The 15,843-nt window shown below is 43.7% G+C and overlaps 1 protein-coding gene across 1 annotated transcript; it reads left to right on the plus strand.

The window, feature by feature from the left end:
* Positions 1–6,947: 6,947 nt before the first annotated feature.
* Positions 6,948–13,346, plus strand: si:dkey-110g7.8 (GTPase IMAP family member 8). Its single transcript, XM_021624541.2, has 3 exons — positions 6,948–8,407; positions 8,791–9,375; positions 11,226–13,346. Exons 1-3 carry the CDS (start codon positions 7,609–7,611, stop codon positions 11,300–11,302), a joined length of 1,461 nt encoding a protein of 486 aa, XP_021480216.2. The 5' UTR covers positions 6,948–7,608; the 3' UTR covers positions 11,303–13,346.
* Positions 13,347–15,843: the final 2,497 nt, after the last annotated feature.

Here is a 15,843-nt window from a genome sequence, read left to right on the forward strand (position 1 = left end):
TACACCGTGCTCTCGAAAAGGTACCGAAGGTATGGTGATGGACTGAGATGTCCATCAATGGCATCCTTCAGGATATCAATTTTTGCCATAGTGTTGACTACTTTGCTGCAAATTGATGTTAAGAGGTGTACCAGATTGTCCAAAAGCTTGACAGGATCTGTTTGCTCTCCCTCAAATGACTTCACTGCAACTTGTACGTCAGACAGGATTGATTTCAAGAATGTCAGGTAGACATAGTTGGTCTTGTCCATGTATATGGCGTGTAGCACATCCACCATGTAGCAACGCTCTCTGGCCTTGGTCAACTCAAAGGGGAGATTCAGTTATTCCCACTGGCTCAATATACGAGTTACCGCAGGCTCAATCGATAGCCAACGTGTGGCACGCACTTTGGTGATCTGCAGGGGTTTCTGGACACAATTTACACAATTACAGTTTTGATTTATTTATATGCTTTGCTGTAGCACAATGTTTTTTGATGTCATACATTTTTGCAAGCATATCTGATTTGCAGTACACACAGTATGCCTGACAATCATCCCCAATTACTGGCATCAGCCACCATTTAAATTCAGGTACAGACTCACACTCTTTTCTGTACTTCTGGCAAGACAATTTTGATTGAGACATGTTGATTGATGTTGTGAGTTCTGTTCAATATCAAACATTTGTCACCAACTATATTCATTGGGTTTGTCTCATCAAACGCATACTACTGCTGCTGCAGTCAGCCAACAATGATTTGCAATTTGCTGAAATTGCTGCTGGCCTGCGCACGAGCTGAGCACCTGCTGCTGACATGACTGTAAGGGTTGTCATTGGTGGAAGAAGGAGAGGACCAAAGCGCAGCGTGGTTAGTGTTCATCTTTTTAATAAGAAACTGAACACTTCAAAAATACAAAACAACAAAGTGACAACTGAAACAGTTCTATCTGGTGCAGACACACAAAGACTGAAAATAACCACCCACAAAACACAAAGGAAAACAGGCTACCTAAATATGGTTCTCAATCAGGGACAACGATAGACAGCTGCCTCTGATTGAGAACCATATCAGGCCAAACACAGAAATAGAAAATATAGAAAAACTAACATAGACTGCCCACCCCAACTCACGCCCTGACCATACTAAATAAAGACAAAACAAAGGAATAAAGGTCAGAACGTGACAATCACTCACAATGCACTGTTGCAGCCAGGCACGTGTGTTGTGACTGAGTGTGTGACAGAGGAAATCGTTTTTGTGTCATTTAGAGGGGAAATGTGCACATTTTAGCGTTTGAGTCACTTTTCAAAAGTTGCTAAAAGTTCCAAATACATTTTTAAAAGTAGCTAAATTTGTTGCTAGATGCTGTTTGAAAGAAAAGTTGCCAGGGTACTCTGAAAAGTTGCTAAGTCTAGCAACAAAATTGCTAAGTTGGCATCACTACCTGCGTCTAGTCAGCAACAATTCAAAAGTACTTCCAGTTCTTATTATTCAATGAGGTTTAACGGCGATTGCCATCCAATAAATGTTGCATTACCGCCACCTACTAGACTGGAGTATACTTATACTTTGCTTGAAAAAAAATATCAATACTTAATAAATCAATAAATGCACTACAATTACAACTACACTCACTAAAACCCCACCACCCTACTCCACTATTTAAATCTATTTAGTCCTACCTCAGGCCAACAGGCTGCAAGGATGGGACACCACCACGTAACACACTCTGTAACTCTTCTGAAGTCAAGTCTTGCACACCCAAATATCTATCTGCAACTGCCACCACCACCTCAATTTTCTGTGACTCAATACAGTTGATAACCATTGTTATAAGCACAAAAACATCTAATCTTACCGAAACATACAATACCAGTCATAAGTTTGGACACACCTACTCATTCAAGGGTTTTTCTTTATTTTTACTATTTTCTACATTGTAGAATTATAGTGAAGACATTAAAACTATGAAATAACACATATGGAATCATGTAGTAACCAAAAAAGTGTTAAACAAATCAAAATATATTTTATATTTGAGATTCTTCAAAGTAGCCACCCTTTGCCTTGATGACAGCTTTGCACACTCTTGGCTCTCTCTCAACCAGCTTCACGAGGTAGCCACCTGGAATGCATTTAAATAAACAGGTGTGCCTTGTTAAAAGTACATTTGTGGAATTTATTTCCTTCTTAATGCGTTGAGCCAATCAGTTGTGCTGTGACAAGGTAGCGGTGGTATACAGAATATAGCCCTATTTGGTAAAAGACCAAGTCCATATTATGGCAAGAACACCTAAAATAAGAGAAATGACAGTCCATCATTACTTTAAGACATGAAGGTCAGTAAATCCAGAAAATGTGAAGAACTTTGAAAGTTTCTTCAAGTGCAGTCGCAAAAACTATCAAACACTATGATGAAACTGACTCTCATGAGGACTGCAACAGGAAAGGGAGAGCCCGAGTTACCTCTGCTACAGAGGTTAAGTTCATTAGAGTTACCAGCCTCAGAAATCATCAATTAACAGCCCAAATAAATGGTTCACAGAGTTCAAGTATCAGACACATCTCAACATTAACTATTCAGAGGAGAGTGCGTATATCAGGCCTTCATGGTCAAATTGCTGCAAAGAAACCACTACTAAAGGACACAAATAAGAAGAAGAGACTTGCTTGGGCCAAGAAACATGAGCAATGGACAATAGACTAATGGAAATCTGTCCATTGGTCTGATGAGTCCAAATTTGAAGTCCAACTCCAACAGAAGTCCAACTTCTGCACACTTCTCACACCTAGGAACGGCCCTCCTACACATTGCTGCCATATGCCCATAAGCCATCATTTATATATCCTAACATCACTTTGTCGGGCAAAGACTCAACATCAAAACTCAAGGACAGACAACGACTCTTCTGTTTCACCACTCACGCCACCTGGTCTGCATCACAAACACCGGGACTCTTCCCCTCCAGTTGGTCAAATTTCACATTTACCGCTACCCCAGTAATCACTCCTCTCAATGGCGCCCTCTCCTTCAGAGCAAAACAATTCATGTCTCTTGTCCCCATTGTTTAACGCGGAGCGCCTGCTCCCTCTGACCAACAGAAACACAAACAATTATCACAAGACCACTTATGTTTACCCTCACCGATTCCACAGCACCCAATGCTGTTTTCACCCACCCTGAAACCACAAATGGATCAACCAAAAGGCAAGGGGCCACTTTTTCCAAAAACTTCACTCCTACTGTCACTGACTCATCTTTATCCTGACCCTTGGTGCAAGCCTTGGGCTCTGAGAACTTCTACACACCTACCACCTCCGATACTTCGTCCTCATTCACTTCCATTTCTTCTCCTGTCTTCGATCCAGCACACAGCTCACTCTGCTTACACTTTCTACCATTCTTCTTTAACAAATCATCTCCATTTATTTTTGCTGATTTTAACCAACTCAAGCTCACCCTCTTCCTCCCTCTCTCTTTTCGACCTCCTCTGCCTCTCTTTTCCCCTCCATTCCTCCCCCATATTCCTCCTTATGATAATACTGCACTTCTCCTGACTTACATGTTGTTCTTGCCCTCTTAAGGGACGCCATTTAACCGGCTGTCACAATCTCCATACAATCAGCACAAACCCCTCGGGACGTAACGCTCAACAGTGCATCCCACTTGTAAAGCAGCTGCTTCGTCTTGATGTTCTTCTTTGTCAGTAGCTATTGAGGAGCTTTTCCATTTCAAACATGCACGCTCTTCCAACCACCAGCCATAGACACTTCCACCCTCGACCGGAATGCTCCCGGAATGCTCCCTGTCATGCTCCCGTCCATTCCTCTATTTGTATTGGTGGATACATCTCATTATTGTAATACTTTATGGAATATTGGATGTTGACATCAACCGCCTGTATTCACTGGAGAGAGATGCTAGGCTACTAGCCTCATGTCATGAATGTGCATAGCCGATATATAGTGTTTTCTTTCAAAGTTGCCATGATGTCACATGTCCTACTTATATCAGTACACTCATAACAACCTAAGCATTATGAAACTTCTATTCAATGAAAATGACTACCCTCTCTGGCCTCACCTCCTCTACCCAGTATGGCCAGCAACTCCATTGTGTGTATGGATAAATGATCCATTTCTCTTTTTGTCACTGCTACCTTAAACTCAGGAACACTGAAAGCTGCACCTGGCCTCCCTGTTTTAGGGTCTGTGGCATAAGAATCAGAATTAGTTAGGTAACATAAACTCAGCAAAAAAAGAAATGTCCTCTCACTGTCAACTGCATTCATTTTCAGCAAACTTAACATGTATAAATATTTGTATGAACATAACAAGATTCAACAACTGAGACATAAACTGAACAAGTTCCACAGACATGTTATCAACAGAAAGGCAATAATGTGTCCCTGAACAAAGGGGAGATCAAAAGTAACAGTCAGTATCTGGTGTGGCCACCAGCTGCATTAAGTACTGCAGTGCAACTCCTCCTCATGGACTGCACCAGATTTGCCAGTTCTTTCTGTGAGATGTTACCCCACACTTCCACCAAGGCACCTGCAAGTTCCCGGACATTTCTGGGGGGAATGGCCCTAGCCCTCACCCTCTGATCCAACAGGTCCCAGACGTGCTCAAATGGATTGAGATCCGGGCTCTTCGCTGGCCATGGCAGAACACTGACATTCCTGTCTTGCAGGAAATCATGCACAGAACGAGCAATATTGCTGGTGGCAATGTCATGCTGTAGGTTCATGTCAGGATGAACCACAAGAGGGAGGAGGATGTCTTCCCTGTAACACACAGCATTGAGATTGCCCTTGAAGATTTACCAAATATGTCATGGTGCAGCTGCTGTCCAAAAATGTCACATGGAGAAGAACTGTTTTTTTCGCGACACTTCAGGGCGATGTATGGTATAAGATGAGACTCACCAGAGATACCTTTATTTAACTAGGCAAGTCAGTTAAGAATAAATTCTTATTTACAATGATGGCCTAGGACCAGTGGGTTAACTGCCTTGTTCAGGTGCAGAACGACAGAATTTTACCTTGTCAACTTGGGGATTTGATCTAGCAACCTTTTGGTTACTGGCCCAACACTCTAACCACTAGGCTACTTGCCACCCCAAAGCACCTACTTTTAAAATCAATGTTATTTAAATATTTCCATTGCCCATGTCACAAAAAAAATGGTAGATCCAACATGTCTCAACTCCAATTGAATGGATTGAAGAGCAACTCCACACTTTATGACTTATGTAGAATTTAAGTTTTGCAAATCATATTTTACTCATATAGTGTGGCTAATGGTAGGTAGCTGATGGTGTAAAATTATTCCATTTAGATTACTTCAAAAACGGCCTTTGTGGGCTATTCAAGCAGTCTACATCAGAGTCAACATGTCAGAGCACATTCTTCAATAGGAAGTAGCAAACATATACATGGAGATATTGTTAATGAATAGCACCAAAATACAATCATGCTACAGCACCCTCAGCACCCCTACTTCCACAGCTATGCATAGAGGGGTCATAGTGTGTAGCTACAGACAAGACTTCCCGTGATGTAGCCCAAACCATTAGGACGCTACAGACATTTTCGTGAGAAGACCAATTTTTCGGATGTCTTCTGACTCCAGGTCTTTAGCTCTGCCACCTCCAACCGCAGATGTGGAAGTCCGACATCGGCCAATGTGGTGGATTGAGACGTAGCCCATGGGGAAAAAAAACATATCTGTAGCTTAGACAGATTGCTATGGGGATTTTTCTGTTAGGCTAATTCCATTTCCGGACATCGACTCTACATCTATTTACAAATCTCAGATAGGTAGGCCCTATACTATTTGCACAATTCAAATATTACCATGATATTGCATCATTTATACCATGCTATAGATCTGAATCATGGAAATGTACCATGGTTTTAGCTTTGAAGTATGATGGTACTGTCATGCACCTAAATAAATCCAAGATATTGCATAATTTATACCATGGAAATACCATGGTTTTAACCTTCGGCCATGGTAACGCATAATTATGATAATCTTTATTAATTGTGCATTACCCTGGTACAATAGCAGTATAATGCATTCAATAAATAAACCCACCAAGGTCAAAAGAGGTTGGTTGGTTGGTATTATGATGCATTTATATACCATTATTGACGCGTTTCTGATAAAGTCAGAGGCATTAGGCTGCTATTGTTGTTCCTGGTTTGTCTAAACGTCAAAGAAAAAAGGGAATAGTTGATGTGAAAAAGGGGTAATACTTTCTGTACCGTTTTTTGCTTATGTTTGGGTTCCCTGTGTTGCCAACCAGAAATGTGGGAGAATGTGAGATATAGCTATGGTACCCTTATCTTTGGCATTTTGTAATGCTGATTTCTTTTAGTATTTATTGTTTTTTAAAGTCAAGGGGTGTTGTGTTTATTTCGGCCTGCAGAGGGAGCCGCTCAATCTAGTGGTTGCTTCATGTGCTCTCGCCGCTACAGTGGCTCTCGCGCTAGGCTGCCTGGATGCATTTTTCCTCCTCCTAAAGCTGTTGCAAAGCTTATTTGCTGTGCTTTGTGTGGTTCCGTTTGTAAGACTGGCACAAGATGCTCACATGCTAAACTGAAATGATTCATAAGAGTCACGACTCTTTGGTTTGAATTATAAGTAGCCAAAATGTACAAAACCACACATTTCTGGTCTGCATTTCAAATATTGTATTTTCTTGTTAATACCGTATTTCAATATGTCATCATCTCTTCCCTCCTCCCTCATATTCTCCCTCTCTCACACATGTTCCTCCAATGTCTGTATTATAAATAGTGTTCAGCATTGGGGGAATACTTCCCACAGCTGTAACCACTGCAAATTCTCTCCAACTCTGCTCCCCACTTTGTCTCTGTCTGCAACAGTATGTCGTGCTCGGTGTGGGAGCAGCTCCCTTGTCTGCTTCCCCTCAATATGACCAGTCATTTCCCTGAAGCTGCATGGTGTTAACTTCCTGTCTGCACAATATTCGCTCTTGAGAAGATAAATAAAAAAAGGGGGGAAAATGAGTTCCAGGGAAAAGGGGGCAAGACAGAAAGACCTACAGAGAGAAATGGAGAAAGAAAATGGTAGAATGAGAGGAAGAGAGAGAAGGAGTGACAAAGAGAGAAAGGGGAAACAGAGAGCGAGAGAGAGCGAGAGAGAGGGGGCGGGGTAGGATAGAGTGAAATGTTCTGCGATTGAAGGAGAGTGAGCATGAGAGGGAGAGAGACTAGAAGACTAAACCTTTTTGACTGCCAGTATTTTGTGGACCGGTCAGGATACACCATTGAACAGATTACCGGTGTCCCCTGAAGGAGCAGGAGGCAAAAAGCATGGAGGTGGAGGGGTGAGTAAGAAAACAAGAGGCTTGAGACAAAATGGCTACAGTCTCCACTGGTTCTGAATTTGGTACCGGTAGGTGAGTTTACTTCTGGAGCTCTGCTCCTCTATGTTTTGCTACAGATATTTATCTGCACTCTTCCATGGACAATCTCAACAGCAGCTACTGTCAGTTATAGCTCTCTCTTCTCTGGCCATCTGACAGCATAGACATTAAAACAGGACAATATTTATCACTCACTACCTTCCTGCCTTGGAGAGCTCAAATGGAGAGTCCAAACATCTGCCAGTCGTTGTCGTCTCCGACAGTTGAACCCATCTGTCATCTCCCGGAGCGTAGGCTTCTGTTGCTGGGGGGACCAGGAGCTGGGAAGAGCACCACAGGGAATGCCATCCTAGGTGAGGAGGTCTTCCAGACTGGGACAGAGACTGTCCACAGCACCGTTGGCCACGGGGGGGTCTGCAGGAGGCGTATCACTGTGGTTGACACCCCAGGCTGGATTATACCCCATGACTCAGCGGATGATAACACAGGGGCCCCGCCAGAGCGGGCTAGCAAGGAGGGACCCTGTGTCGGTGCCACCCTCTGTCCCCCAGGGCCCCACGCGCTCCTGCTGGTGGTCCCCGTGTCACAGCCCTTCACAGAGGGCCACAGGAAGGCAGCAGAGAAGCAGCTGGGTCATCTAGGAGGTGGGGCCTGGAGGTCCACCATGGTGCTCTTCACTGGGGTCGACAAGCTACCGGAGGGGACGTTCGTAGAGGAGTTCATTGCAGCTGGGGAGCCCCTTCAGTGGCTGGTGGAGAGGTGTGGTAACAGATACCATGGCCTGGATAGTAACCCACAGCAGAGTGGGGATGACAACACGGTGAACACACAAGTTCAGGAGCTGCTGGAGAAGGTAGAGGAGCAGGTTAAGGAAAACCATGGCTGGTATTTTGCAGTAAACGAACTGATTCTGCTAGAGGAGGAACAGGCAAGGAAGGCGGTGGAAGAGAGGCGGGTGAGAGAGGAGCGGGAGGAAAGGGAGAGGCAGAGACTGCGGATGGTCGGAGGGCCTCCCAGAGGTGACCAGCTCTTATTGCTTCATTGTTAGAAGAAAGAGTTTTAAAAGGGTTCTTCGGCTGTCCCCACGGGAGAACCATTTGAAGAACCCCTTTAGATTCCATGTAGAACCCTCGGTGGAAAGGGTTCTACATGGAACCCCCAAAAGGTTCTACCTGGAATCTAAAAGGGTTCTTCAAAGGGTTTTTAACAACGGTTCATGTAATAACACCGGTTAACTTTGCTACAGGGTTCTCCCATGGGGACACCTGAAAAACCTTTTTAAATATAACCTTCTTTTCTAAGAGTTTTGTATACTTGGCATAATAGTTCCTAAACGTTCACAAAGGTTTTAATAAATAGCATACACGTTATAAAGCTTTCTATCTCTCCCTGTCTCTTCCAGAGCTGAGGGTCCTCTTGTTGGGCTGGAAAGGAGTGGGAAAAAGTTCTGTAGGGAACACCATCCTGGGCCGGCGGGACTTTGAGTCTGGAACAGAGACGGAGCAGAGCCTTAGGAGGCAGGCTGAGGTGGCCGGACGCAGGGTCACTATCGTTGACACCCCTGGCTGGGACTGGTTCTCCGTCAGACGTACCCCGAAACACGTGAGACAGGAGTCGAAGCGAGGTGCCACCCTCCTCCGGCCTGGCCCCCACACCCTTCTCCTGGTGCTGCCAATCATCTCCACCCTCACTTCACGCAAGAGGCGGACCCTGGAGGCCCACCTGGAGGGCCTGTTTGGTGATAGGGCGTGTCTCCACACCATGGTGCTGTTCAGCTGCGGGGATTGGCTAGGCCGAACGCCCGTCGAGGAGCACATTCAGAAGGGAGGGCGGGAGCTCCACAGGTTGTTGGAATACTGTGGGAACTATTATCACGTGGTGGACAGCAAGATGCCGGGGAAGGACACAAGGAACATCTCAGATCTGCTGGACAAAATAGAGGAAATGATCAGAGAGAATGGTGATGAGGCCTTCTTGCCAATACAGAGTGAGTAGACAGTAGATGATACTGAACCCCTCTCTTCTTTCCCTGCTGTCATTAATTCACTTCTGGATGAAGTTCATATATGTTATTATGATTGTTTTTGTCAAGCATTTTTTGTTATACAGTAAAGTTTTAAGGCCCCTTGACTTTTTTCACATTTTGTTACGTTACAGCCTTATTCTGAAATGTATTAAATTGTTTTTGTTCCTTCTTTATTCTAAAATGGATTAAATAGGTTTTTTCCCTCATCAATGTACACACAATACACCATGACAAATCAAAAGCAGGTTTTTTTTTTTTTTTGCAAATGTATAAAAAAAATTAAATATCAAATTTACAAAGGTATTCAGACCCTTTACTCAGTGCTTTGTTGAAGCACCTTTGGCAGTGATTACAGCCTCAAGTCGTCTTGGGTTTGACGCTACAAGCTTGGCATACCTGTATTTGGGGAGTTTCTACCATTCTTCTCTGCAGATGCTCTCAAGCTCTGTCAGGTTAGATGGGGAGCGGTGTTGCACAGCTATTTTCAGGTCTCTCCAGAGATGTTCGATTGGGTTCAAGTCCGGGCTCTGGCTGAGCCACTCAAGGAAACTCAGAGACTTGTCCCGAAACCATTCCTGCGTTGTCTTGGCTGTGTGCTTAGGGTCAATGTCCTTTTGGAAGGTGAACAATCGACCCAGTCTTAAGTCCTGAGAACTCTGGAGCAGGTTGTCATTAAGTATCTCTCTGTACTATTCTCCGTTCATCTTTCCCTTGATCCTGACTCGCCTCTTGGTCCCTGCTGCTGAAAAACATCCCCACAGCATGATGCTTCCACCATCATGCTTCACCGTAGGGAGAATTTTCTTTCTCATGGACTGAGAGACTTTTAGTTGCCTTTTGGCAAACTCCAAGCAGGCTGTCATGTGCCTTTTACTGAGGAGTGGCTTATGTCTGGCCACTCTACCCTAAAGGCCTGATTGATGGAGTGCTGCAGAGATGGGAGAACCTTCCAGAAGGACAACCATCCCCAAAGAGGCACTCTGGAGCTCTGTCAGAGTGACTATCAGATTCTTGGTCCCCTCCCTGACCAAGGCCATTCTCCCCCGATTGCTCAGTTTGGCTGGGTGGCCAGTTCTAGGAAGAGTCTTGGTGGTTCCAAACTTTTTCCATTTTAGAATGACGGAGGCCACTGTGTTCTTGGAGACCTTCAATGCTGCAGAAATGTTTCAATACCCAGATCTGTTCCTCGACAGAATCCTGTCTCGGAACATCAAAATCCTTCAGTTTAAGCTAGGAATACAATTTTTTGCATGGGATGTGTCTCAATCCACCACTTACGCCTATGTCGGCCTTCCACATCTGCGGTGGAACGTGGCCGAGCTACAGCTGTGTTTGTCAGACCATGAGACATCCCAAAAATCGTTCTTCTCACGAAAACGTCTGTGGCATCAAAAACGGTTTGGCCTAACTATTATGACCACTGTATGGAAGGGAGAAACTCACGAACCCGAGATGGTGTTTTCCGTTTTGCTCTACGACCCCCACAAGTGTCACGGGACTCGTCTGAAGGTAACCCAAACAAACAAAGGGAAGTATGAAGGCAGCTTTGTGCCAACAAAGATAAAGGGGTAAATACATGTCCCAAAAAAATAACATATTTCCTGAGGTTTCTTACATATACTAGATATATGACAGACACTTCAAAACATTATTCCTTATGATTTGTTTTTTTTTGCCAGTCTTTTTTTTGCCATTAATGTGTTTCTTTGGGCTATAGTAGTAAAGGCCAAATTCAATATTTTACCAAATTATTTGAACCCCCCCTTTAGAGAATAAGTTTTGAGATAATTGGGTTCTTTTGTGTTTGACAGTGGATGAAGAAAGCCCTGAGTCATCTGAGAACAACAGCCCTGAAGAGGACTGTAGCAGAGGATGCCAGCTCCAGTAGTGACAAGGGAGAGAGTAGCCAAGAGCACATGCTTACACACTGTAAGGTGGACATGCTCTCACACTCCAAGCCAAAACATTCACATTTCAAAGTGGCCTGGTGTATAATTACACTGGAAATGAAATGAAATAACACATACAATGCCTTCAGAAAGTATTCACACCCCTTGACTTTTTCAATGGAAAAAGTCAAGGCGTCTGAATACATTCTGAAGGGACTGAACATGTATTCAAAGTAGTTGGGTCATTCTTGAATTGCTGTGGCATTTGCGTCCCTCGCCTTTGCAACCATGAAGAACACTTTAAAAGGACAAATAATTGCACATCATTCATGTTCTTGTTTATATTGAACTGTTTATCAATGATACAACATAATGCAAGTCCTTTATACTGCAAAACTGTATGCAGTACTTAATGCAAGCACATTGTAGTGAGATATTTTGGGCATTAAGAGATATCTATCTACCATTTTGAATGCTAGAAAGTAACACAATATTGTATAGTTCAATGAAAACAAATAAAGTATATTTAAAAGAAGGCAAATGTATATAATAAAAATATCTATTTACCAAAAAATATATGGGGGATTGGAAATTATGCTTAGAATTACATTGATAGAAGTCACAATCTCTCTGCAATATTAAAGCTGATCTCATTACTCATTACAAAGATATACAAGGCAACAGTAAACATGTCGTCCCCCACGAATGATGCAGCCTTGAGCCAATTAATAACAACAATTCAAACAAGGGTGACACTTTATTTGAAGGTACACATATGAGCCACTCATTTCTAGATTATAAGTATGTATATAAGTAGCTTATAAGGCCTTTATTATGTGTTATTAGCCATTTATTAGGCCTTCATTAAGTTTATTTGTTATTCAAACATTATAATGCATGTAATAATAACCTCATTATTAGCTATAATAAAGTCATATTTATTGTTAGTAAATATCAAGTAACACAAGAAACTATCTCAAGCTGGGACTAATAAGGGGCATAGCACCTCAATACTTGTTCCCTATTCTGAAGTGTGACTATATTTTTACTTGCTGATTTTTCCCCCCTATTAATGACCTCATTGGACAGAAAGGGGCACACCTCCCTCATATATACCATACAGCCAACATTCAAGATACATTTTTATGTAATCAATTAGCAACTAAACGTCTATATATACTTCCATCCATGTTGGCTATTTGGCATATAATGTGGCATATTTACTATGACTGTGATATGGGGTTGCCTCACCTGATGTGGTTGCCTCTATTGAAATGTAAATGAAGGGCAAATATATTGTGAGCAAAATTATTCATCATGTCACTTTAGTCAATTATTTTTAAAGGGTTAAAGACGTAATATTTGACCTTCTATTGCCTCCATTTAAGAAAATCCTAGTTTACCTAAAATGTGTCATTAGTGTTACCATCATTGGTGTTACCATCATTGGTGTTATTACTCCTACTGTGGCACAATTCTATCATAACGGTAGAAATGATTTAAAGTCATTAAGCTGCCCTTTTAGTTGATTTGAAATGGGAAAATGTACCCAAATACATTTAAATATTTAAAATCTAGAGAATGGACGTTTCCAAAAATGCCACTGCAATTCAAGAACGACCCAGTTGTCATTGTTTCCCTCAAGGTGTTATGGTAATTGAAAATGCAACTACGCATTATGAATACATTGTCTTATAAATGCATGTTGTGGTGAGCATCCTAAAGATAAACGGCACTCTTAAAATAATCACATCAATCTTATCATTTTATCAGGCTTTGGTTTGTGTCGTCAGAACAAACCAAACTAAATTGGAATGTAGTAATGGATGTTCTGTAACAGCACTGCCGTGTATTATTGAAATCTAACATTAACTTTGTATTTTAAATATCGCAACTCTGACACGTATAAATGCTTTACTGACTGTTTTATCTAGTAGTGCATTGCAGTACACATATTAAAAAATACATGCACATGATGTTATGTGAATGTTCAATTGCACTGAAATCCGTGAAAACATGTACATTAAAGCATTTTGCACTGCATGTACTGTATATTGTTATGATATGGGGTGGGTTGTTCAGTGTTAGCACATAGTACATGGGGTGGGCCACCCTGTTCCTGGAGTGCCTCAGGTACTGCAGGATTTTATCCCAACTGGGCACCACACAGAGCTACTTAGTTAATGGATCAGTTTAGTGATTGCCTAAATTCAACACACCTGGTCCTCTAGGTCGGTTAAATAAAAAACAGGACCACGGTTGCTTAACCCTGACATAGTAGGTGGACAGCATACTGCCACTACCATGCGCCATCCCCAACCGAGTCAGGTCCTGTGCTCTGCCAGGAAGCCTTGATACGCACACAGGTGTGGGCAATTGAGATTATCGTCAATCAGAGAAAGGTGGCCACAAGCCTCTCGGCCTGGCAGTGTTTGTTTTGTGTTAGCTTTAGTTTTGGGGCATGCCCTCTTTGTACTTTTTGTTTTTATATTATTTTTTGTCACCATGAACTGAACAAGTCGATAATCTGCTTGGGCTGGCCAACTAAGGGGTCAAAACGGAGCTGGTCCTGGACCCCAGGTAAGTTTGCTGTGTCCTGGGCACAGGTATACAACACGGTCCACATACTCTAACTTCTCACATAAATGCACATTTAAAATCAGGTTACAGCCCATGTAGCTAGGCCTAGGACACCTAGACATAGCGTGTGCAACAATATCAGTAGGGTAGCTAGCTGGTATCATAACATCCCTTGTGTAGTGATATGTGTAATGAGTGTGTAGTCTTAAAACATTAGGGGCTGGTTTCCCGGACACAGATTAAGCCTAGTACTTGGGACGACAAATATACCAGGACTAACAGAAAACCATTGTAACTTCAGTCCAGTCCTGCTCCAGCCAGCCCCCATCGTCCTCAGCGAAATGTTGTTTTCTGTGTGGGAGCAGCTCCCTAATATGGGTCATCTGAATAACAAGTCACTTTCCAGAGAAGAGCTGCACTGTGTTGACTTCCCATCTGCATTGTGTACAATCTGTTCTCGTTAAGGCTGAATATGACAAGAGATACAAGAGAGTTCCGGGAATGTGAAGGAAAGACCATTAGAGAGGGAGGAAGAAAGAGGAAGGGAGAGTGAGAGGGAAGGAGTCTGAGAGAGATGGGATAGAATGTGAGAGCCAAGAAGAAGACTGCCAGCATCTTGTGGAGCTCTCTCTCTGTTTACACATTCTAACAGACAGACTAACCCCTGAAGAACTGGGGGGAGAAGGGAGGTAGGGAGTGAGAAAGAAAGAAAACAAGAGCCTAGAATGGCTACAGTCTTATCTGGCTCTGAATCTGGTACCCGTAATTGAGTTTAGTTTCTGAATGTCAGGTATCCATCCCCACTCCTTCTTGCACAATCCCAACATCTGCTGTCAACTTAATAGAGGAAACTCAGACTGAATGGTGATGAGGCCGGAAACTAACTGTCCCTTTTGCCTGACTACCTTCCTGCTGTGGAGAGCACAAATTAAGAGTCAAAACAGCCATCAGTGGTTGTTGTTGTCGTTTCCGACAAGAGAACCCATCTTTCATATCCTAGACCGTAGGCTCCGGTTGCTGGCGGGGCCGGAAGCTGAGAATAGAACTACAGGGAATGCCATCCTAGGTGAGGAGGTCTTCCAGACTGGGACAGAGACTGTCCACAGCACCGTTGGCCACGGGGAGGTCTGTGGAAGGCGGATCACCGTAGTTGACACACCACCCTGGATTACACCCTGTGACTCAGCAGATAATGCTACCGGGGCCCATCAGAGCGGGCAAACTCCCCCCCCCCCCCCCCCCCCCCCAGGGCCCCACACACTTCTGCTGGGGGTCCCCATGTCACAGCCCTTCAGAGGGCCACGGGAAGGCTGCAGAGAAGCAGATGGGTCATCTAGGAGGAAGGGCCTGGAGGTGCTCTTCACTGGGGGTGGACAAGCTACCTGAAGGAACATTTGTGGATGAGTTCATCACAGCTGGGGAGCCCCTTCAGTGGCTGGTGGAGAGGTGTGGTAAAAGATACCATGGCCTGGATAGTAACAAACAGCAGAGTGAGGACGACAATATGGTGAAACACAGGTTCAGGAGCTTCTGGAGAAGGAAGAGGAGCTGGTTAAAGACAACCATGGCTGGTATTTTGCAGCTGGAGTAGGAGCAGGCAAGGAGGGCGGTTGAGGAGGGTGAGGGAGAAGGCACAGAGGGTCCGGATGATCTTTGCGTTTTGCCGGGCTGGAAACGAGTGGAAAAAAGTTGTCGGGAACACCATCTTAGGTCAGAGGGCCTTTTTAGTCGGGGACAGAGATGGAGCAGAGCCTGAGGAGGCAGGCTGATGTGGTCGGACGCAAGGTCACCATAGTAGACACCCCCAACTGGGACTGGGTTTCTGTGAGGCGCACAATGAAGCAAGGGGCCGACTTCCTCCAGCCCAGCCGCCATATAACCACCACAGGTTCTAGGATATGGCAGGGTCAGAGACCTGAACTGGGTACCGGTATGGAAAACACACTTGAGCTCCACAGTT

This window comes from Oncorhynchus mykiss, chromosome 12 (genome assembly GCF_013265735.2).
Source record: "Oncorhynchus mykiss isolate Arlee chromosome 12, USDA_OmykA_1.1, whole genome shotgun sequence".
Classification (NCBI taxonomy): domain Eukaryota; kingdom Metazoa; phylum Chordata; class Actinopteri; order Salmoniformes; family Salmonidae; genus Oncorhynchus; species Oncorhynchus mykiss.